We start from the raw sequence: 25,377 nt of genomic DNA on the forward strand, positions 1-25,377 counted from the left end.
CTATTGCTGATACAAGCCAGGATGCTGTTGGCCTTCTTGGCCGCCTGAGCACACTGCTGGCTCATGTTCAGCCAGATGTCAACCAGTACCCCCTAGGTTCCTCTAGGCAGCTCTCCAGCCACTTGTTTCCCAAGCCTGTAGCGTTGCATGGGGTTGTTGTGACCCAAGTGCAGGACCTGGCGTTAGGCCTTGTTAAACCTCATAAAATTGGCCTCAGCCCATTGACCCAGCCTGTCCAGGTCCCTCTGTAGGGCCTTGCTACTATCCAGCAGATCAACGCTTCTGCCCAACTTGGTGTTTTCTGCAAACTTACTGAGGGTGCACTCTATCCCCTCATCCAGATCATTGATAAAGATATTAAACAGGGCTGGCCCCAACACTGAGCCCTGGGGAATGCCGCTTGTGACCGGATGCCAGCTGGATTTAGCACCGTTCTTCACAACTCTCTGGGCCCAGCCAGCCAGTTTTCACCCAGTGAAGAGTATATCTGTCTAAGCCATGAGCTGCCAGCTTCTCTAAAGAGGGTGCTGTGGGGATGCTCTGAAAGGTGCTGGAGTAAGTGCACACTCATCAGGTTTGCAGCTGGCATGAAACTGCATCAGTTTAGTGTGGGGAAAGTAGTTGACACCTTTGAGGGCAGGGCTGCCATCCAGAGGGACCTAGGGAGACTGGAGGAATGGGCCAACAGGAACTTTATGGAATTCTGCAAGGACAAATACCTAATGCTGCTGTTTGGAAGGAATAATCCCTTGCACTGATACAGGCTGGCGAGTGTGAGGCTGGGGAGCAGCCCTGTGAAAGGGAACTTGGGATCTTGGCAGGCAGGAAGCTGAACATGAGACAGCAGTGCGCCCTGGCAGCAATGAAGGCTAGCAGCATCCTGGATTATATTAACAGGAGCATTATTAATAGATGAAGGGAAGTGATCAGCTTTCATTAGACCCGAACTGCAATAGTACATTCAGTTTGGGGCTTTACAGTACAAGAAAGATAATATAAAACATAGCAGGTTCTGTGTGGGGCTACCAACATGGTCAGGGGTCTGGACACAGATGCTGTGAGGAAAGACTGAGGAATCTGGCTTGTTCAGCCTGCAGAAGAGAGAGCTTCAGTAGGATGTAGATTGCATGCCAGGGAAACTATCATTTGGTCGCCATCACAGAAACATGGTGGGATGACTCACACAACTGGAGCACTGCAATGGATGGCTACAAGCACTTTAGAAGGGACAGGCAAGGAAGGAGAGGTGGAAGGGTAGCCTTGTATGTTAGAGAGTGTTTTGACTGTCTAGGACTCAACGACAGTAATGGTAAGGTTGAGTGCTTATGGTTAAGGGTCAGGGGGAAGGCCAATAAGGGAGACATCCTGGTGGGAGTCTGTTATAGACCACCCAACCAGGATGAGGAGACAGATGAAGTAGTCTACAAGTAGTTGGCTGAAGTCTCACAATCTTTAGCCCTTGATCTCGTGGGAGACTTCAACTTACCAGATATCTGCTGGAAATACAACACAGCAGAGAGAAAGCATTCTGGGAGGTTCCTGGAGTGTGTGGGAGATAACTTCCTGACGCAGCTGGTAAGCGAGCCAAGCAGGGGAGGTGCCCCGCTGGACCTGCTGTTTACAAACAGAGAAGGCCTGGTGGGTGATGTGGTGATGTGATGACACCAAGCTGGGTGGAAGTGTCGATCTGCTGGAGGGCTGGAAGGCCCTGGAGGAAAAGGCCCTGGGGGTATTGGTTGACGCTGGCTGAACATGCGGCAGCAGCGTGCCCAGGCGGCCAAGAAGACCAATGGCATCCTGGCTTGTATCAGCAATAGTGTGGCCAGCAGGAGCAGGGAGGTGATCGTGCCCCTGTAGTCAGCACTGATGAGGCCACACCTTGAATGCTGTGTTCAGTTTTGGGCCCCTCAGTACAAGAAGGTCATTGAGGTGCTGGAGCGTGTCCATAGAAGGACAACAAAGTTGGTGAAGGGTCTGGAGCACAAGTCTTATGAGGAGCAGCTGAGGGAGCTGGGGTTGTTTAGTCTGGAGAAGAGGAGGTTGCGGGGAGACCTTATCGCTTTCTACGACTACCTGAAAGGAGGTTGTAGTGGGGGAGGTGGGGGTTGGTCTCTTCTCCCTAGTAACAAGTACAAGAGGAAATGGCCTCAAGCTGCACCAGGGGAAGTTTAGGTTGGCTATTAGGAAAAACTTCTTCATCGAAAGGGTTGTCAGGCATTGGAACCGGCTGCCCAGGGAGGTGGTGGAGTCTCTGTCCCTGGAGGTATTTAAAAGAAGAGTAGATGTGGCGCTTGAGGATATGGTTTAGTGGTGGACTTGGCAGTGATAGGTTAGTGGTTGGACGCGATGATCTTAAGGATCTTTTCCAACCTTAACAATTTATAATTCTATGTAATAGCTTTCTAATACCTGTGCATTATAAAGACAATGGAGCCAGGCTTTTTGCAGTCGTGAGAGGATGAGAAAGAACAAGCTTAAGCTGAGACAGAAGAGGTTCAGATTGAATAGAGGAAATATAATTTTTCTTTTTTTACACAGATGTTGTGCAGCCTCAGTCTTTGGCAGTTTTCAAGAACTGACTGGATAAAGCTCTAAGCATCACTGTGTGGTTTTATAGCTGACCATGTTTTGCATAGGAGGTTTGGATTAGAGGACCTTCTGAGGTCCCTTCCTATTTGAATTTTTCTGTGATTCTATAAAAGCAGTGACAGATGCTGTTTTGCAGCAGTATGCAAGTATTTCCCAGTTGACAAAAAGGCAATAAATACTTACGTTGTGGATATACTTTTGATCCTGGGATTTAATAATTTGTTCAGTTTTGATACATTTCATGTTTTTGCCGACATGGTTGATTTTGACCAGTGTGCGTTATGTTTCAGTGATTTTGAGACTTGAATAGTCTGTTGTTTTAAGCCACATGTTTGGTTTTTGGTCACTTGCCATTTGTGAACTTGGAAGTGTACCCAGATCTCAGAAATATGCTTTTTCATCTGTTTAGCCTCTACGCCGCCCTGACTCCTCTGATGACCGCTATGTGATGACCAAACATGCTGCTATATACCCAACAGAGGAAGAACTTCAAGCAGTCCAAAAAATTGTTTCTATTACTGAGCGTGCTTTGAAACTTGTTTCTGATAACATGACTGACCATGAAAAAAGCAAGAACAAAGAGGGAGATGACAAAAAAGATGGCAGTAAAGACAGGTATTTTTTTATATTACTTTAAGAATTTCATCATTTGTTTCTGAAGTTTTTCCTTATACTGTTATCAGTGCTTCCAGGGCTTCTCTTCTCTTTGGTTTTTGATATGGTATATGTCACTATGGCCTCAAAAGTATGTGGAATGCTCCTATTTTTTTTTTTCATTTTTCTATCTTTAGGATTAGTTTTAAGGTTTTTATAGTATTTTAAATGCAACTTTTAACTATTAATTCACAGAGCTTTGAAGGGAGTTTTACGGGTAGGCGTTTTGGCTAAAGGTTTGCTACTCCGTGGAGACCGAAATGTCAATCTTGTTTTGTTATGTGCTGAGAAGCCTTCAAAGACGTTACTGAGTCGTATTGCTGAAAGTCTTCCCAAACAACTTGCAGTAAGTAGAACTTAGATTTTTGGATCTGAATTTTTGTAAAGATACTGTAAAAATCTGTCCTCAAGTCAAAAATCTGCAGGGCTCACTGTGCCACATTTCATACCTCAGGTTTCTTTCCATTTTCTGAGTGTTTGCATCTGAGTTCAGGGACGATGATTCATGTTCTGCTCTCTATATATTGTGTCCATACAAGCATCTAGGTGTTTACACTAGTGGTGTAGTATCAATCATCATTTATTAGATTTCACTTATTTGGGAAATAGAAATTAACAGAAGAAAGGCTATTATCCAGTTACCAGCAGTGATAGAGGTAATTTGTGCAGTGTTACCACAAGCTTGCTGCCTGAAGGTCAAAGTTAATGCCAGTCTGTTTGTACTTACGTTTCCAATTGTATATGTTTAGTTAACAAGTCTTGTGTGTGTTTTTTTTTAATTCAGCCCTTGAAAAAAAAAAGTACATGCAGTCTTAGACCATTCCGTGGAATTCATATAAACCATTTATTGTATTTGACAAGAAACTGAAGTGTAGAATAAAGTCTCTGCTCTCTGCTGAGTAAAGCCTGTCCACTGTCGTTATAGAATGCTTGTCACAGCATTAGTAAATCATTACTGTTTGGTAAAATGTTTGGCAGAATCAGTGGCATGGTAGAAGCGTTAGCAGGATCAAATTAGTTAGAAAATAATCTTGCGTTTGCTCTTGTTTGAAGTAACAGAACAGAAGGAAATTTAAAAGCTGCACATCTTGGTCTGGTTTTGTTGAGAAGTCACTTGTCCCTCTAGTTTGTGGAGGAAGGCGACAGAGGTGACTACAGCTTCCTTTTGTGGGGATATTTAGAATTATTAAATCTAGTTGCAGGAAGCAATTCGGAATAACCACCTTGTCAGTTAATCTTACATTTTTTCCCTGGTGTTTACCTTGCCCGTTGCTCTTGCCAAGTTGTGACAGGCAAGTATAGAGCGTACCTAGCAGTACCCATCCTGTATCTGCGAGCTTGAAGAACAACCGCTGCAACTTTGTGTGTGTTAAAGGCTTCGGCGTTCCAATGAGAAACATTCAGCTGACATTTTCAGTGGCACTGAGGCTTTTCTTTATTTCAAACACTGTCAAGATTCTTGTTACGTAACTTACTTGTAAATGAATTCCCTTTCTGGCTAGTTTTTTTCTTTTGCATGCTTGGTGACTGCCACATATTTTCATTAATTATTTAGAAACAGTATGCAAGTCCATATATACATATATATCTCTCTCTCTTAATTTTGTGTACTGTGGTTTCTTTGAATACAGAGGTATCTGCTTCATGTAATTATATTGGATTTCTGTCTTTCTGTTAAAAAGACTACGTTGAAATCCATTTTTTCCCCCGTACTTCTATTGGCCACATACTAATGGAAATTTCTGTTTCTTGATATTTAGGTAATAAGTCCTGAGAAATATGACATCAAGTGTGCAGTCCCAGAAGCAGCAATAATTTTAAATTCATGTGTGGAACCCAAAATGCAAGTTACTATCACACTGACATCTCCAGTCATTCGGGAGGAGAACATGAGGGACGGAGGTTGGGAAGTCGTTAAAGATGTTACTTCTTTCTCACCCATTTTTTTGTGTTTATCTGTTCTGCTTAAGATGGCATTAAGGTCCTGGAAGGCAACATGCTGGCACATGTATTTGATCGAAACCTTGTTTTTCAACAACCAGTCTTGGTAGAGAACAGTTGGTTAAAATAAAATATTTATATGATGTGTTTATTTAATTTTTAAAATTTCAAATATTATGTCCAACCTCAGCTTTCTGGAAAAGGTACAAACTTTACTATTTTTTCTCTTTTTAAAATTATGTGGAAAACTAAGTACTTTATAGCAAGTGGCTATAAACTGGCTTTCTAGAGCAGTCTTGCCCTAAGAGAAAGATTGTATGGTTTTAGAAAATCAAATCACAGGTTTTTGGGTTTAAACTGGATCAGTTTTACTATCATTTATGCATTCCAAATAGCAGCACCACTTAAAATGCACTTCTATAATACTTTTGATGGTAACAGTGCTTCTAACTTTAAAAGACAATGCGATTTTTTCCAGCTCTCTGAGGTTGCTTTTTGGTCTGCTATGCTTTTTGAGTATATTTAGGCTCCTGGTATTACAGTCAGTCTTTTATCCAACTGGCAAACCCAGACTAGTACAATAAGAAATGGCTTTGTCGTTGAGCTGAAGCAGAAGGTGGAGCTTGTAAATCAATTTACATTTCTGAAGTCCACAGTTTCTCTGGTGCCAGCAGTGTTGCTTTAAGGTCTGTTCTGTAACACTTTCAAAGCTCCGAAAGCTTTTAAGCCAACAAGCATGATTAATGTCTGCAGTACATTGGTTCTTTTTGTTTATGGGTCAGATAAAATTAACTTTTTGTTTCCTTTTAATCCTATATTTTCATAGTTGAAAGAGATCATGGCAAACAGGGTTCTGGTGTTTGACAGTGAACCTACAAATAGGAAACCTGAGGCTATCTTAACACTTCTTATATGCAGGTTGAAAAAAAATGTATGTGTGTATGTATACATGTGCTTGTGTATATACGTATTTATATAATCCACGGAGGTTTTTTTATTTCATCTCATCATTACATGTCCTCTAAAATACTTGAGGTTTTTATATTGCATTAGTAAATGTCCTGTAACTGTGACTAGTGCATTGTAAGCGAGCTGTGTTAACAAAGTCGTCCTCCAAAATCAGAAAGAAAAATTTCAAGATGCATTATCTGGTTTGGATGACTTCTGAAGAGTCTTTAAGAGTTCTTGGTACATTATTTTTAAGCTGTGCGTATTATTCCTAGCTATAAAGGCTTTGTACATGTACTGTCACACCTAACCAATTTTACTTGCTTTTTGACAATCTAAGTGTAACATGACTCTTTGTTTGTCTGTGCTGAATCAGACTTCAGATATTAAGTTTGCAAAGAATACTTTTAAGTTAAAGATTTGATTATTAAATTAGATTTAATGATGTTAACCTTAAACATCATGTTTATTTCTTAATGTACTGTGCAAAAGTGTGGTATTGATTCCTGCCACAATACTCAGTTAAGTGGTTTCTGGCCTAAAATTCTATGACGTGGACTAAAAATAAAATAAATTTCAAATGACTTCCATCAATCCCTTAATTTGTGCCACATAAAGGAAACAAATCTGTATTTTTGTCTGACCCACACTTGAATTAAAATGATCATTGTGAGTTTATTCACTGCTGAATGCAGTACTGCCTCTAGGCAAGCAAAATCAAATTATATTTCACTTCAAGACACTGAGCAGTATAAAATGGATGTGCAGAAAAGCTCACTTTTGAAACTAGAGTAAATAGAAGACTGAATTGCAAATTATTGCAGCAAAGAAGGCCTTATTACGAAGACTGCTGCTTATTTGCTGCAGAGTAACAGTATGTGTTTGTGTTTTTTCTTACTGCAGCTTCTCATGCTCTGTGTCTTACAACAGTTTAAAGTTTTCATTTTTTTTTAGCCTGCTTGGGGAACTAGTTCAGGTGATAAGGAAGGCTTTACCGGAAGAACCAGTTTGAGTAAAGATGAGACTGAGACTTGCATGTGGAATAGAATCCCGTCTGATGTGTAATAAACCCATTACATAATAAAAGGCTAAAAAATATACAGTGAAATAAAATTGTTAACCGCATAGCTACTGTTTCTTACAGTATTGTGCGTTTGACAGTTTACTGAATCTGATATATTCAAAGTGCTCTAACCCCTGCTGTGGAATCTTTCCTTCAGCAAACAAAGTGTACATACTTATAAACGCATATATGTGTGCGCGTGTGTCTTTTTTTATCCTTAGCTAACAGCCCCGGTCCAAAGCCTTCTAGCAGAGGGACTTGATTCCTGTCAGGGGTTGCTGCCAAGACATCGGAAGGATTTTTGACCAAGGTTTTCTAAAGCTCAGTGTCACACCTGCCATGCTTTACAAAGGAGGGGTTTTGGATGCATAGTCCTAGCATCTACTGTTACTTTGTGGTTTTTTTTTCCTTTTTGTCTTTGTCTCTCTCCTACAATTAAGCAGTGTTCACACTAGTCTTGAAATAGTTGACTGGGTAAAATGTATTTCCCATAATAAACCTTACCAAAATTGATACACCTGTTAACTTTTAATGAAGAGGTAGTGTGGACACAGCATGTCTAATTTAAGATTAACCCCTTATATTTAGGCTAGTAATAAATTGAGTTACAGAGGGCAAGAATTCGTGCTTGTGTTTTGAAATTAATTAATTTTTTCTGTCTTAGCTTAGCAGGGTGGTAGGTTAGACATCTGAATTTAGTTAAGTAGTCTTTAAGGGGTTAATCCTGAAATGTGAAACAGATGCAAAAATCCACAGATTGAATATTACAAGAGTTTCCTTCACACATTTTTTCAGTCAATGTACTCTCAGTGCAATAGGTGCCTTGGCAACTTCTGACTTTCAGAGTCTTTTTGAGTTTCAAAGGCAGTCATATGATATCTATTAGTAGCACATTTTAGATCAATGTTACCAGCACTGAGTAAGATTCTTTTCTGTGTACTTAAACTGTAATTCTTTTCAGTAAAATTATTTTCCAAATTGAAGTTTTTCAGAGCTAGAGTTGGAGTTTCAAATTATGTAATGAATTATTGTGCTAAAATTTTGCAGTGTCACCTATTTGCATATTAGTTTTAGAAGAATGTAAATGATTGATTAGGCTACTAGGCCCAACAACCCATATTTTTATTTTTAATTTCTCAACCTTACTTTGCCACTTCTTTCCTGCTCTGGGTTTCCTCTAAATACACTTCTTGTCTCTTATATCCAGATTGTATTCATTTCATCAGTTATCTTACCTGGCACCTTTCTGGTATAGGTTTGGGGTTTTTTTGGTTTTGTCCTGTTTTGTTTAAAGGAAATACTGCTCTAAATGTCTTCATTTGCTCTGTAAATGCCTTGTTACCACAGTTTTTCATCTTTCCACTTTAACATATAGTCCATAAGTTTGAGTATCTGTGTGAGAAGATACCTATGTTCTTCTCAGCTTCATTCTTATTTTGAAATCCTCACATTTTTAGCCCTGGGTAGAGCAATGGGACTATCCTATTAAAAAAAAAGTTCAAATCTGAATGTAGTACTTCAGATGAAATTTGATTATTATATTGCAAAGTTCTACCATCATGTTAATTCATGGCTTTTTAGCTTTCTGTATAGTAAAGTACCCTACTATTTATTTTACATCTGTGTAAAATAGGTTGTTTCAGAGGTGTCTTTTTGCAGCATCCCTAAAAGCTTCTCCTTGGCAGGGATGTTTCAGGAGTCTCAATTTTTTTTTTATTCTCTGAATTCCTAAATTTATATCTTGATGGAGTAAACTATATTGTTCCATCTCCTGTGAAATGAGTGCCACTGAGTGAGGGTATTTTGTTTCATCTGATCTGGTGTATCACCAGTTGTGCTACCAATACACTTTGTTGCTAGTCTCAGTAGCCATTTTCATAATTAGTAAAACAAAGAAGAACTTTTCAAGCTGATCACTGCATTATATTTGTAGAATTTTTAAGTAACCCATGGATACCATTTCATTGTTCAGTGGTTCCAGTTTCATTGATTAAACCACTTCCAAAAGGGCCTGTGGTCTCTTCCTTTTTGGTAACGAAGCAGTCAGCTTGGTAATTAAATCCATTCCTGAACATTTAAATGCAAAAGATCTGCTATATTTTCTTTATCTTTCAGATACTCTGCTTTGGTTTTTAAGTTATTTCTTGCTCTTCTTTCTCCTGCTGAATCTTAAGTAAAGCAGTCCCTTTTCAGATCCTCCTTTGCATCCTAAATAATATTTGAGCACATATATTATGGGCTGAGGAATTTCATCTATATAAGTAAGAGAGGGTACTAGAAATGGAACTCTGCATTATTGAAGAACACTTCACATTCCTTTAGTCAGGTTTTTAAAACAAAATAATTTTAAGTTTGAGGTATGATAAAAATAACATCATTACTAAACATCTAGCACTTTTAAGATTTGTAATACTTAGTTTTTCTTCTAAGAATAGGTCTTAAATAACAGCATGACCATTAAAATTTACAAGAAACTAAGTTCAAAGGTTTCTACTTGGTTAAAGTGGATTTTTGTGTTCCTTTTGTCTTGTGTTCTCTGTGCTGGTGCACTGTGTCCAACCATCCTTCCTTCAGTATTTAATTTTAGGGGATATGTGTTTTTTCCCATGCTAGCTTAAATAAAGAAGTACAACGCATTGCATAATCTACAATGCATTTAAAAATAACCTCAGAGCTAAAGTATAATATGCTCTTGATCTTCACACTGGGTTGATGCCCTAATCCTAATTGAATGGCTTTTGTCGAACATTTACATTTGTTGTTCAAGGGTTAAAACTTTAAATGGCATGTGTGACATTGAAGCTACTTTAAGGAAGTGTCTTGCTCACCTGGTCAAACACCCATTCCTCACTGCATTTTGCCAATTCAATCCATTTTAGATGTAACCTCGGGTATGGTGAAAGACCCACCGGACGTCTTGGACAGGCAAAAATGCCTTGACGCTCTGGCTGCTCTACGCCACGCTAAGTGGTTCCAGGTTCGGAACATCATTTTACTTTCTTCTTGTAGCCTTATGAGAGATTAGTTCAGTTGCAATATAAATGTTTAATTGTGTGAAAACACTCAGCGTTGTTCATGCTAATACTACTTAATATTTTTTTTTGGTCCCTAAATTTAAATGTAGAAGGTTGAGTATGGAGGAGCTGCTTTACGCAGTTATTGCTGATTTGACATGATATTTTTTTTCTGGTCACTGAGAAGGCGACGTTAAAAGCTTGACTCGCTTGGGGTGATCAAATGTTGTATATTTGTTATATATTCCATAAGGCTGCAGAGTAACTTTGCTTTAAATAATGGAATATGTGTTTAAAGCTTTGTGTTTAGAGTTAAGACTTTTTTTCCTATTCCTTTAAGTGCATTAAGTGTGTAGGGAATGAAAGGTGAGAAGCAACTGTTTGGTTTAGTGACTTTGCATTCTGGCAAAGGCACGATAAAGAAACCAAACAGATTCCCTTGACCTTTCAGTCTCTATACCTATTTCTTAGATCTTTACTTTATCCTTTTTATTTCTAATATAGAAAGATACTGTATTTATTGTTACAAGTGAACATAGGTCAAAGTGTACAGGGGATCAAGAAATGTTGTTCTTGTATAACCTGTGCACTTTGACTTCTACCACCTTAAATTACTAACCCTGTATAAAATACTGCTGTAAATGGCAGCTCATCGAATAAAGTTGTAGAATGATTTGTTTCAATCTTGTATCTGAGCTTCCATTGAACAGTGGTGTTTTAGTCTTTCAACAACTCCTATTTTTTGTAGCTGCTGGGATTAATTAATTTGGTTTTGTATTGCTCTCAAGGCTAGAGCTAATGGTCTGCAGTCCTGTGTGATTATCATACGTATCCTTCGTGACCTCTGTCAGCGGGTTCCAACTTGGTCTGATTTTCCAAGCTGGGTGAGTAGTGTTCTTTTGGATGAGCCTTTTTTGATACACATGGTACTGCAAATAAGGCATAGGGAAAGGTTACTACAGTTTTTATACGTACTACGTACAAACTGTACTACAGTTTTGAAATGTACTACAGTTTGAAATGGAGATTTTCTTCAGGAAGTAACATAGGGTTTTGTTTGCGTTTTTTCCCAACAAATAATCCAGATGCCTTCTAAAAAATTAATTTTCTGAGGTTTTGTCATTTGGAGCTGGAATTTTGTTTTTTCCCAAAAGCCATTTTCTTGTTCTTTTGTATCCTCTGGGGGTAGCATTCTTACTCTAGATCTTAGCATTTTTATTCCTTTACTCTGTATAAAAGAATCTAATTTTTTCTAAACAACTGTTCTGAATTGCTTGGAGTTTACTGAAACTTACTTACAATAATGTCAGCAGTGCCCAGATAGTTCTGTGAGAACAGAAGGGCTACTTGAAAGAATGAATCACAGTAATTCCCGTGATCATTTAATATGTCCCTTCCACAAGATGAAATACCACTGTACTTCAGTACAGTCTGTGGATGTGTCGCCGTCAGCATTTTAATCAGTGTCACTTGGATCTCTAGGTTGTACCAGGCTGCCTATCTTAATTCTTGTAGCCAACTGTTCTTGGAGCATTCCTTTTGCATTGGCTATCTCAAATGATGCTCTCCAGGAATGCAACTTGTGCTCCAAATATTAACAGATGCTCAATCTGTGGACCTGACAGAGTTAGTCTGAAACAAAATTTCTGAAACATGTATTGTGTGGACATAAATGTAGCTCTGACTGTTTTGCTTCACAGACCAAATTCTGTTGCACTGTGCAGCTCCCTTTTCAGTTTTGGCAGGAAAAGCACTTACATTATCAAGACAGTTTGAGCAGTTGGCATTATTTCAATGAGAAATGCTTTACAACTGTACTAAGCCTGCAAACAATTTTTATTAAATTACTTCTGATAGTATTTATTGCTTCTGGAAAAAATGTGCAGCCGTTATTTCTGTTTTTAAAATATTTAAAGTATAAAAAAATTAGTGCCAGGTTCTGTGCTACATTTTGTGAAAGATACATACTTCTTAGCTTCTTTCAAGCTATACTTGTACGGTGTAAGTGCCCTCGAAATACCACTATGATGCTGAGTTGCCAAAGAATAAACCCTGGCATTCTTTTAGAAGAGCATCCTTAGAATTGTTGCAACACACAGCAGGAACATAGATGAAGAACGAGGAATGTCGTTTCTTATTTCTCATATTATCTGTTATAAGGCACATCCAGGAGGGAAGAGAGGTATGAAGCAGTGTGTCAGGCCTAGCTGTGTCTCAGTTCTCTCCAAAAGTGATTCCTTATTTGCTCTGGGTGATGCATTGTCAGTGACATGGATCAACATTGAAATCTGTGTAGTCAGCTGTTCTTTTGGCCTGTTGGCAAAGTCTTACTGATAAAAACAATGACAGAATGAAAATGGTGATTTTAAACATATGTAATTTCTGCCAGTCACAGATGGAATTTCATAGATTGAAGAAATATATTTTTCTGGGTAGAGAACTTCTCCTAACCTGTATGCTAGAAGCCTGGTACAAACCAAAGAGATGCCAGAGCTTTTTGAAAAGAACCTAAGTAGTAGTAAACATAGAATATATTAGGAAGTCTAAATATGGACATTAGTAGCACCCTCTTTATATACCTAAAAATAAAAACCAAATTAGAAGAAATTTGTCAAGTTCCTACAAGTTAGAAGGAACTATTGTTCAAGGTTAATTTTTTTCAAACTTGAAATCCAGCCTTTTGTGCTCATAAATACCAGGGCATCATAATTCACATTTTCCTGTGATTAAGTTTTAGGCTTTAGTGTATAGTATGAGGATCCAAAGAACTAGATTTAACTAAATTACTGTTGCTAAATCCTGAGTGATACAGTGGGAGTATGGAAATTACCATGCTCAAGAATTAAAATTTGTTGGTCAAATGGAGCTAAAATAGAAAGAAATGGGCACCTTTAGTGAAGGATTGTAATCAACACTGCCTTTAGTTACTTGCATGCATCAGAATAGGCAGTTACTCCTGGAAAGTAGAAATAAAAGGCAACATTTGAACAACTGTAAACTCAGAGGGGAAAGGGTGAACCAAAATACAACTCACCCTCCAAAAAACCATCAAAACACAAGAGACACATTGTTTTAGAATTAAACATGCCGAAGAGGCAATATTGAAACATGCATTTAATGATGAAAAAACACTAGGGAAAACTATTCTTTACTTTTTCAAATATCTTTTATAGGTTTTTCTGGAAAAAAATATTGTCTAATAGAAGTAAACAATGGAAATTTTCACAGAAAAACCCAATATTTAAAATACTGCACATCAATTAAATTATTTTAACTAATATCAAATAATGTATAAATTTTAGAAAACCTGTTTATCATCAAGGTTTCTTAACACTTGTTTAACATCTGAGTTAGTGTTAGCCTATGAGTACTCAATGTTAATTTTGCACCAGCTTTCTTTTTATTCATCTTCTTAAAATATCTTTTTTTTTTTCCATTTTAACCGAAAGCATTCTGTGATGTGAAATGTCCTTTGAAATTCTGGATTAAAAAGTTCTGTATTGAACAACAGCAGCAGGTTTTTTTCTGTTTTAATCCTTGTCCTAAATTGGCTGGATTTTCCTATTGTTTGTCTAGGCTATGGAGTTGCTTGTGGAAAAAGCAATTAGCAGCGCTACTGGGCCACAGAGTCCTGGGGATGCACTGAGAAGAGTTTTTGAGTGTATATCTTCAGGAATCATCCTTAAAGGCAAGTTGCATTTGATCAGTGTCTGTATAGTTATGCTTAACTAATGTAAAATCTTAATAATCTCATAATCTTGGTTGAAATAAGGTAGAGATGTGCTGCTAATTAGCCCAACCATTCTAGGTGGTCCTGGTCTTCTGGACCCTTGTGAAAAAGATCCTTTTGATACACTTGCTGTAATGACAGATCAGCAACGAGAGGATATTACTTCAAGTGCACAGGTAAGAAAACCTATGTGTGAAGTAATTAAATTTGATGGCAGGTTTGGGGGATGTTTTTTGGTTTTTGGATTTTTTTTTTTTAATGGAACTATATGGTGGACATGAATTTTCTTAGAATATAGGTCAGTCTTTCAGATGATCAGTGTTAAGCTAGGCAATAAAAATGTCACAACTGAAGGTGTATAATAATGTTAATTTTTGCACTAAAATTAACATATTTTCCTGAAAAGTTTTAACCACTCCTGTCTATATATATCAGTAAGGATGCTTGATCTACAGCAGTACGTTATTAGATATAAATTACATTGGCATTTAATATTTTCTGAAATCTGTGTAAGTTTAATTTTTAGTATTTATCCACTTAAAATATTGACCGTTCACACTTGCAGCTTAAGAGGTTACTGGTCCTACCTCTTCATTTGATCCTTTTGCTAAAGATTACTCATGCATGATGGGGCATGTGACAAGCTGTGGCTACTTCAGTGCAGGTCCAGCAGCTAATCTCTTGTGCATTATTTTTAAGCTAAGATGATGTACCTTGTACAGAAGCAGCAAATGTGACATACACATTTTATTGTGGTGACTTTGTTGGAGGAAGGAAGAGGGGATAATGAGAGCTAAGGATGATGTCATACACCACTAGTGTTCTTCATTAACTGTTTGACAAGTACTCAGAATAGGCATTTATTTCTAACAGAAATACCTTCTTTCTACCCTCCTTCTAGTTTGCACTGAGACTCCTTGCATTCCGTCAGATACACAAAGTTTTAGGAATGGATCCGTTACCACAGATGAATCAACGCTTCAACATCCATAATAATCGTAAAAGGAGAAGGGACAGTGATGGGGTTGATGGATTTGAAGCAGAGGGAAAAAAAGACAAAAAAGATTATGATAACTTTTAAAAATGTTTGTCAACAGTGCTAAGGTCAAAGGTGACAAAAAGTCCATTTGTTGCCTTGCTTTTACTTCATTCATAATAATGTCTGTTTAAAACATCCAAAACCAACTAGGGAATTAGATTTGGAACAGAACAACCTAGCTCTTCTGAATATTTTAATGGATGTACTGTACCAGACAAATTATGGATGGAAAGACTGCAAATGGAAACTATGTTGACAGGAAAAAATAGTTTTCCCTCACCGCATTTTCTTTAAATGTGTTCCTAACTTTTAACTTTTCTTCCTTTTTTTGTCTTTTTTATTAACAAGTGCGTTGTCATCTTGACTGTATTTAATGCAGCATTTGTGCATCTGTTGCTATATGTATTTCAACTTTTTATTTAGAAGGTTTTTTGTTTGCCTTTGACTCTAGTTGTAGAAGTTACTTTGTGTTAGATAGTATAAATTGTGCCCCTCCCAATTAATATTTTACAGAACTTTTTTTTTGTAAAGTGAGACTGCAGGATTATGTTTTTTTTCTAAATGTGAAGGGGTTACAACACATAATTATCCTGCCATTTGAGTGCTCAGAATTAAATGTTTTTGCCAATCTTGTGGCATTTGTCTCCTTAGTGTGATATAACAGTGTAATTAAGACAAATTTGTGTTAATCTAATCAAGTTTGCTGTTAGTTGTGCATTAGCAATATAAAAGCTAATATATATACAGTACGGTCTTGCAACAGTTCTAAAGCAGCTGCATAATTGATCAGTTTTGCATGATGTTTTTTATTTTAATAGAAGGGCTTTCAAAACTATTATTTTAGGTTAAATGCGTAGGTCTTTGTATGATTGACTTTGTGACATAGCAAGGCCAAAAAATAACTTTCTGAATTTCTTTTCTCAACGTACAAGTAAAAGCGGGCATTCCCATGTAGACAAAGTCATTCGTTCTTTTTAGCCGACTTTGTCAGTATGATATTAATGCCTCTCAGCCCTTAAAATAAATGTTTGTCATATCAGTGCCTGTGAGGTTATTCCTTATAGCTATTTCTGTATAAACTTTCTGTGATTTTTTCAATAATTCAAATTCTAAAAGTGAAGTGTTACTGAAAAAATTAAGGTTATCAAAGGAAAAACCCAGAAAATTATTTGATGTGGCCATAGTGTATGCTTATGTTTCTTTCAAAAAACTAAGTATAGCAGTGGTGTAAGTAAAGTTACATCATACTGTTGATGTATGCTCTGGTACACAGGTGTGATTTGTTGTCACAGCACTAGAGTGGAATACACAAAAAAACCCTAAAATCTAGTGAATGACTAAAATTCATTATACACTGGAAAGTGACGTTTCATTCTGTTCAATGTATATTACGTTTTCTTGCAAACCCATAAAACAGATTAACATAGACTAACATTCTGGTAACTACTTTATCAATGGCTGTAGGATAGTATCACACATTACAAAGATAATTTGTAATTTCTGGTACCAGTTAAAAAATTTTTGTTCCATTGTGAGGTTGAATTTATCTTTGACCTTTTTAATAGGTAACTCTTGGACTAGGGGGATGTTTCTGTTTGCAACAATTACTGCTAACAGCAGGGGCCTATAGAATAAAAATACGATATTTTAGAAAAAGAGGGAGCCTAAAGACTTAAAAATTGCACTCTGATGCTTGAAGAACACTGTATTGATTTTTTTCTGTAAGGGAATGGTTAGCAAATAAAAAGAGAGCTTTTCTGTTGCAGGAAAGATTTAATTTCAGCATCAGAAATATAGAAAGCAGAATGCTTTAAAGTTACTTTAAAAAAAGATTACACTAGTTTCTGTTGTCCAGTCTTGATGCAGACCTCCAAGCATGTGCTTGTTCTTTTTCTTAAGAGGATATCTTGCTGCCATGGTGTCTAGTTAGCCATTGCTATTTATTTTGAAAGCTACAGGTGCTATTCATGTGGCTATTTCAACTCCATACCAAAGTTTCTTTTCTCATAAAGTAAACTTGTCTGTTCAGGCATGTGACTCTAAAATTCAGGATTAAAAAGGTCAAAGATGTAGTTTGGATTTCCTGTGTTTTTTGTTCTCCTAACCAGTTTCTGGATCTTTTGAAATATTGTGTACTTAAAGTGATTCCACATTAAATATGAAGCTGTGACCATTATTTTTGCGCTGTGTGTTGAAGAGTGAATTTGCAGTTTGTTTCTGGTTTTCCTGTCCATTTTAGTGGACTATTTTAGGTAAACTCTGGCTCTTGTTAACCTAAGAAGAATGGAAAAACAAGGTTTTAAAAAGTACAGAGCTGGCTTTGACTTCAAATATTACAGCATGCACTTAGGAAGACAAAACCGAGACCAAGTAATCCATTTATGAGCAAGTAATCATTTTATTATCCTGTGTTTTGGTAATGCTAGCGGTTTACTAATAACCAGTGTTTGCCTTTTTTATACAGCAACACTATGTTACATCTCAAAATCCCAGACACCCTAGTCATCACAGACAAAAGAAATGTACACAGCAAGAATTTTCCCCCCTGTGCTCACCTTAGAGGAACAGTTTGTAAAAATGTGAACTGTTCTGTTTTGAATCTTTTTCAAACTTTGACTTCTTGCCTAGTTTATAAGTGTGTCCTGTCTGTGGGCAGTGTGGTTTCACATGGATTCCTGTATAGAGGCATTGCTAGAAATTAAAGTTTTGGACATAGTCCATTAACTTCTTGCACTATTATGAAATCCTAGCTGAACTGTAATGCTATAGAGCTATAGAATGTGATGAGTTCATTTGCCTCTTCTATTTTTAGGCATATTTTGCTACTCAGAAGTGGTTTAATAGTACTTAAAATTGTTGTATCTAACAAACTTCTGAGGGCTGGAATCAACTTTAAGTATTCCTACAACAATTTGTACGCATATTTAACATTCTCATTGCTGGTTGAATATATGCTGATCATGAGTCTGTTAAGTATCCACACAATTTATTTTTAAACAATTAAGACTTGTTTAGAGTACTCAAATAGATTTTAATAGCGTAGCATTAATAATAGAGGGGAAAAAAGAAAGTAGTAGGCACAATTTGCAGCCTGTTTTTTTCCACTTATATTATGGGTTTACAAAATACAGTGATACATTCAACAAGAACATCTGTTTCCTTGTTTGGGTTTTTTTCTCTGAAAGCTATAAACCAAAGAGCTTTCTAGCCAAAGAGGCTAGCAAATTAAATTTCTCCTGAGATTCTTCTATAAATCTTCTCAAGAGTTCTTTTCTCCTTCAGTGTGATATTTCTCAGCCTTTAACAATTAAACAGACATCTAGTATCTTGGGGAGGAAAAAAAAATCCAAGGAGTGTCATTTACAGAGTTATCACAATGGTTTTGATTTATACCCCAATAAAAATCAGACTTCATTCTGTAAATATCTGTTCATTTGTATTCTCCCATTTTGTTCCACTTTCTCATTTGCATTATGAAAATGTGCATATATATTCCTAGTACTGAGATAATTTTGCTGTTTATTGAACTGGTTTCTGACATTCTACAGTTTGCATTTTAAGAAATACTGCCCTAACAATATTTGGCAAGTGTAAAGTTCCTAACAGGGAAAAGGTCCTTGTTTTTCATGGGTACATGAGCGTCAGCTGCTGCTGGGGATTTTTATCCTGCACAGCGCACGCTTTTCTATTTAACGTAGCCTTAACATATCTGTGTTAGCAAGGGTTATAATTAAGGGTCGTTATCTTTAATACATGTGTTTCTTAAACTATTTTGTAAAGCATGGCCATTAATATTTGTTCTGAAGCCAGTGATTCATTTATTGCTGAGTAATTTAAAGCCTATCAGCTTTTAAAGGCTCGACCTAGCTTAAATACTTTCACATATATTCTACATCAATCCTATTTTACGTTGATATCCTAAATCCAGAGAAACATAGAATGACATAAAAAAATCCTCTATGGATGTTTTTAAGTTTTCTGTATTCAAAAATCTAAGATTGCAGAACAGAATAGCTGACCAAGAGAAACTAAATCACTTTTTCTGCAGTAAAAGGTTACTTTAACATTAAAAGGGAGTTAAAAAGCCTCATTTCTTCATGAGAACCACAAACTTTACTCCTTATGTAAGCATTTTTTCTCTCCTTTTCTGCATGCTGTGTTGTGTTTGTATTAATTGTATGCATATATGATTAGGAAGTTCTGTCCAGGATATGTAAGACAGCCTTATCACAGACGTAATGTTTGGCATGCGTTTAAATTCGCCAGTAATGTGCTGGTTACAGAAGTTAATGTTTCCTTGCTGAGACAGTAAGCTGAGCTGCATTGCTAACAATGCAAGTCAGAACAATATGGGAGATGAAGGTGCCTGAATACAGGGGTTTGCTGTCATTTTATGTGCTCCTAAGGTGCATGCTGCTCCAAAAGGGGAGGGGTGTCTCAGAGGTCCAGGCCTGGAGCTGCCAGCCCCATATGGATACCTCAGTATGCCTTAGGACGTCTGGAATGGCATTGTTTAGGTGACTACCACATATTTACATGCGTGAGAGAAAAGTGCAGGCACTTAAAACTTTCAAGAACTGGAGCCAGTGTGATCCAGTGCTGCCAATAGAGTCATGCGGAACTGCAACTTCAAGAAGGGGAAATAATCATGAAGGAAGCATTGTGGTGTCAGTAATGGAGTGTGCTTCTTGCAGTAAAGTGCCTATAATAATTAAATGCCATCTCAATTTCTCCCATTAACTGCAATTTTTTTTCTTTTACTGTGTTTCGTAAGTAGAGGGAATAGAATAGATTACAATAGAACGGACTGTTTCAGTTGGAAGGGACATACAGCGATCCTCTAGCCCAACTGCCTGAACAATTCAGGGCTGACCACAAGTTAAAGCATGTTGTTAAGGGCACTGTCCAAATGCCCCTTAAATATTTACAGGCTTGGGGCATCAACCACTGCTCTCAGAAGCCTGTTCCAGTGTTTGACCATCCCCTCAGTAAAGAAATGCTTCCTAATGTCCAGTCTAAACCTCCCCTGGTGCAGCTTTGAGCCATTCCCATGTGTCCTGTCACTGGATCCCAGGGACATGAGCTCAGCACCTCCCTCTCCACTTCCCCTCCTCAGGAAGCTGTAGAGAGTGTGATGCAGTCTAGACAAGCCCAAATTCCTCAGCCCCTCCTCATAGGACATGTCCTCCAGCCCCTTTACCAGCTTTGTTGCCCTCTGGATGCGTTCAGGGACCTTCACACCCTTCTTAAATTGTGGAGCCCAGAACTGCCCACAACACTCAAGGTGAGGCCACACCAACGCTGGATCACCTCTTCTGACCGGCTGGTTACGCTGTGTTTGGTGCGCCCCAGGTTGCAGTTTGCCCTCTTGGCTGCCAGGGCACACTGCTGACTCACACTCAGCCTGCTCTCGACCAGCACCCCCAGATCCCTGTCTGCAGGGCTGCTTCCCAGCCGCTTGTCTCCCAATATATACTTGTGCATGGCGTTACACTGTCCCAGGCACAGAATCCAGTGTTTGTTAAATTTCATTCCATTAATCATCGCCCAATACTCTTATCTATCCAGATACCTCTGCAAGGCCTCTTGTCCCTCAAGAGAGTCAACAGCACCTCCCATTTTGGTATCATCAGCAAACTCGCTAATGGTGCATTCAACTCCTGCATCCATATCGTTGATAAATGTATTGAACAGAACAATGTGTACATGACTTTCCCCTTGTATCTCATGTGGAGCCACCAGCTTTCTATGGCCATAAGCATCTTAAATGTCACCCAACACATTTTCATTCCCAAATGTATTGTTCCCGATAACGTAACCTGTTTCAAGTTCATTCTAATTTTGGTGGTGTTTTACAGAACCAAAGACACACACATTTTAGAAGGAAAATGCTTGCTCTTCCTGTCCTTTTCCCCTTTGATGGTCAATCACCTCAATACCTGCATGAATTATGACTTTGAGAAGTGAAAATTAAAGGGGGGGGGGGGGGGGAAAGAACAGAACTGATTAAATGAGTCCAACTAAAATAAAATGAGGAAGGCCCTTAGAGAGCTACAAATCAAAGCTAAAATAAAAAAGTTACATAAAGTGGTAAAACAGTCAACTACAAACTGCAAAAACAGTGTGAGGAAAATGAAGAAAAAGGTAGAGGGAAGACTGACTGCTGTACATGATATGCCAGCAATGCAGCAACTGCAGTGATCCACAAAATCACAGAGGAAAATAAGAAGTGCCAGGTGACTGGGCAGGTTGAGACTGAAACGGTTTAGGCCACCCAAGCTGAGGTAGTAATAAATGGTACGTGAAATGTCACTGCAAATGAGTCGGGAGGAAAGGTGAAGGGAAAGAGGAAAAGAAAGACATGCATCTATCCTATTTCACAGACAAAACTGTATATCTAGTGTCCATGCCTTGCTCCCTTACAGGTGAATGAAGAAGAGAGTGCTGAGGAGTGTGTGAGCACGCTTCTCCAAACAGCTGGAAATCAAAATGAATGCTGCCAAAAAAAAAAAAAAAATTGCAGTGTTATGCAGCAAATCAACAGGACTAATATTTGAACCATCTCTGTGTGCTTACAACAGCAGAGCGCGCTGTATTGTCAGCAGCAGCTTCCATTGAAAAAGGCAGTTAATTTTTACCAAATGCAAGGTGAAAACTGTGATGTTTCAGCTACTCCAGCATTCCTCTCTATTGCCAAAGAATGCGTTTTAAAAAAATTTTAAAATAAACTAAAAAAAAAGATGCAGCAAAGTCGCCATGGCAGCAAAATCCAATATAAAATCTCTTGCTAGTGCAAAAGAAGACAGCAGTGGTTAGAAACACAATCAGGACTATCACATAAATAAATTAAATACTTTTGTGGGTAAAGAAATTAAACATTTCAGAGTACGCATAGGAGAAGGGAGAAGAGACATTCAGTTTGTCCAGGGTCACTGGGGGACATCAGAGAAGAAATGAGCTATAGAAGTTCTCCCAGGTAAAGATTCCCACTTAGGAAGGTGGCCTGAGAAAGAGTTTATAAAGGAAGACTTGAGAAAACGTGTCAGAAGAGTATATACAGCAAATCATTGAGAACAGGAGAGAGACATTTCAGACGCAATTCTTGTGTGAGAGATAGTGCGCATTTTTGCTTTCTTGCATCCATTTCTTAAAAAACTTCCTGCAGCTGCTGCCAGGGGTGATTTCAGGGCAATAGATTCAGGATAAGCATTCCTCATATGGCAGTGGTAAATCATAAACCAGGATTCTGGATGCTTTAACTAATGTCCCCAGCATGTTACCCAGCATATCCAAAGGCATAAGATGTGCCAGTTTATAAGCTGTGTGACCAATTCAGAGCTCCTATTACAGGAGTGTTTCCCAAGGAGCAGGGTGAGAAGCAGGGTGAGAGAAAACAGATTTGAAAACCAAGGGCTTAGAACAAAGTCCACACAAGGAACTTCAACCAACCCTCTGCTGGTTCATATATTCTACCTGAAGAACAGTCCCTCTACAGATTTCATCCACACATCAGAAAAAATAACAGAAGATTTAAAAGAACTTATTTCCTTGGAAAAACCTGCAGTTCTGGAAGGACAGGTGATTTCTGGAGTGTCCGAGACAAACATTTCCAAATATTCATCTGACATTCATGCATGCCAAACTCCTGTGCAGACATCAGTATTCAAATATGTTTCAATCCCAGAAAGTTTGGTCAAGAAACTTTCCAAAGGCCCAGAGCTGCAAACCACAGCAATTCTGGAGATAAATGTTGCAGCAAATCAAAGGCAGTTGGTAACAGGGAAGAATATATTGTTTTATGATATTTCTTTTACAAGATTTGCTACTTCTGCAAAGTTTGCTGCTTCAAAGAGAGGTTTGTCTCAGCCAAATAAAGGTTTACCTTGTTTAGGCAAAGGTCATTTTGGAGTCAGGGACAAAAACTGGAAGCTAGACTCAGCTTCTAGTCTCATGTTTGTGTTTTACCATTAGTTTCTGCTAAAGAGCATGTAGTTTTCCTTAAGGGGTAGGTTTATGCCTGTTTCTTAAATTATCTGGGCTGGAATTTTTAGTCACAGCAGCTGTATGGGAGCTGGGGATGACAGCATGCGCATTTATCTGGACGGCTTCTGTCAATACCCAACATCCATGATTAGTGACTCACACATGCATTTTTCATTAGGAAATCAAAGCCAAGAGTATGTCAAGGGCCTGGGAGGCAAAGTAAAACAAGCACATGTTTTACTGCAGTCATGTGCTAGATACAATTTTCACTGCTAAAGGGAAAAACAGAAGACACAGGTTGCTGCTAGCAACAGCTTTAAGTCTTTATGTGTACTTCCCAAAGAGAAGAGGCTACTGTCTAGGCCTAATACCGAGTATTTCTCCCTACGGATACCCTGTGACTTGGAAGCTGGACAGTTCTCACTAGCTTCTCCCAGAGCAGGAGTCCTCATGCCCAGTAGGAAAAGTCCTTCAAAGGATGGCTTTTTAACTAGATGGATAAGATTCCCAGCTGGTGAAGAAGAGCTGGAAATCTTACCCAACGACTTTCCATCCATATTTTATTTGGAGAAGTTATTGGGGTAGAAAGAATTGGAGCTGCCCAGTAACTCCAGCAAGGACCCTTTGACAGGTTCTTTCACCACCCAGCTCAGGGACTGGCATCCAAATTTGGATCTGAATGTTGCTCTTTTCTTTCCTGGGATTCATTACAAGACAGAAAAGTCAATTCAAGCTCTTTGATATCAGAAGGACCATATGGATATTTATCATTCTTGTTTTCTAAGAGCTCATGATCCTTAGCACCTCCCTTTGGATGGCAGGTTGAGAAGAGCTGAGGGTGAGAGCTGAGCCCTGATTTAACTGTGCCTCACATCCAGCCATGGCATAGGCTTTCTGCTGATAGGGATGGACTTTGGCTGGCCCCTTTGGGTGCTGTTAAGAAGTCTCCAGCCTGAAGTAATTTGGATTCACAGCTTTCTGGAGAATAAAAGGAAGAGGTTCACCACAAAACAAAGAAGTCTGTGTGTCCATGAACAAGAGCTCTAAAAAGAGGTGTGGAACTTCCCTAGCTCCTATATTCTTGTTTCTGATACCCATACAGCCTTGGGTGAGTAGATTTATTAGTTACTCACTTCCTCTTCTCCCATTTTTAGCTAAGAAAAGGAGGTGGTTTTGCTATTAGATGTGAGGTGCTTTGTTCCCTCAATTTTCACAGCTCTCATAGCAATACTTTGTTTTCCATCCTCAAGTTTAAAACATGTAATTCCCAGCTATGTCTCTATGACTAAAGTACACACTCTGGTCCAGGGTGTGTTCTCGCTGGTTAATGCCTCTGTCTTTCTTTATTAGGTACTTGTACATAATTAAGTACTTATGTACTATGTCACTCTTCATTATGTACTCCATAATTTAGTCTTGCACTCTTCTGCATTAATGTTGTGGCACCGTATGCCCCAAATGGCACATGAACGTTCCTAGTAAGTGGTGGGATGCCCCCGTGGCCCCTTTCTGCAGACTTTTACTATCTACATTATCACTTGACCAAGACTTAAAATTTCAGTTTACTCATTAGCTCTGGAACATTCAGTAATTAGGGGATAGACACAAAATTGCAGTGGTCTCTATTGCTACCGCTGAAGGAACTGCTGTTTGCCATCTGAGTCATGGACTGGTCACGTGGGACTTCCCACATGGCTTTACTTAAGAAATAAAATACATCTCATCAACCACCTTCAGGGAGGAACAGGGCACATCGTGTTCCAGGACTGAGACAGGGGATGGTACGGTAGTCAGAGCCAGAGGTTTCAGCTGAGAAAAGCTGGTATAGAGCTGCTTTCCCTTTACTGGTGAACACTCACACAAAACCTCCCCAAAGAAATCAGGTTCTCACAACAATGAATAAAATCTCTGCTTAAAAACTTGAAACACACAATAGCATCAGTAAAGCAAGACCACTGCAACAAAGATAAAAGATAAAGAATTCATACAGGATAGGACTACACAATCTCTGACCACATACTTAGTAAAGGAGAGGAAAACAAATGGTTATATTCCACAGCTCTAAATATTACCTTGGAGTTTACTATGAAGGTGCCAGACTGTTAAGGATGAAATCTGAACTGGGTTTGGAAACTGTTTCCCAGAGGACACCTGAAAGTACAGCAGATGAAAACTTCAATGTGAATCCAGTGCCAAATGCATCGTCTTAGAGTACAGCCCTTCTTTTATCTTCTTTTTTATATAGAATTGGCTTAATATGCATGAAGCTAACATACATGACTTTGAGTAGGAAATCATCTCAACCTGTGTAAAGCAAAAAATAGCTGCTGGCCGTTTATAGGCAGATTGATTTGCTGACCTTTCCCCAAAAGGGACATCACAGTACATTCCTCATTTCTGATTTTTTTCTTTGATA

At 38.3% G+C, this 25,377-nt stretch overlaps 1 protein-coding gene across 3 annotated transcripts in view; it reads left to right on the forward strand.

Moving 5' to 3' along the window:
• Positions 1–17,154, forward strand: part of ZFR (zinc finger RNA binding protein) — a 45,060-nt gene extending 27,906 nt beyond the window's left edge. For 2 of the 3 annotated variants that reach the window (XM_075078179.1, XM_075078180.1), the window contains exons 13-20: positions 2,999–3,204; positions 3,439–3,589; positions 5,004–5,145; positions 10,075–10,172; positions 10,998–11,093; positions 13,786–13,897; positions 14,018–14,115; positions 14,841–17,154. In XM_075078179.1, the coding sequence (XP_074934280.1) occupies positions 2,999–3,204; positions 3,439–3,589; positions 5,004–5,145; positions 10,075–10,172; positions 10,998–11,093; positions 13,786–13,897; positions 14,018–14,115; positions 14,841–15,020 (1,083 nt within the window). In that variant the 3' untranslated portion in view covers positions 15,021–17,154. The remainder of the gene's footprint in view (positions 1–2,998; positions 3,205–3,438; positions 3,590–5,003; positions 5,146–10,074; positions 10,173–10,997; positions 11,094–13,785; positions 13,898–14,017; positions 14,116–14,840) is intronic. The other variant, XR_012657870.1, reaches the window with a different exon arrangement.
• The last annotated feature ends 8,223 nt before the right edge of the window (positions 17,155–25,377 follow it).

This window comes from Phalacrocorax aristotelis, chromosome Z (assembly GCF_949628215.1).
Source record: "Phalacrocorax aristotelis chromosome Z, bGulAri2.1, whole genome shotgun sequence".
NCBI classification, from domain to species: Eukaryota; Metazoa; Chordata; class Aves; order Suliformes; family Phalacrocoracidae; genus Phalacrocorax; species Phalacrocorax aristotelis.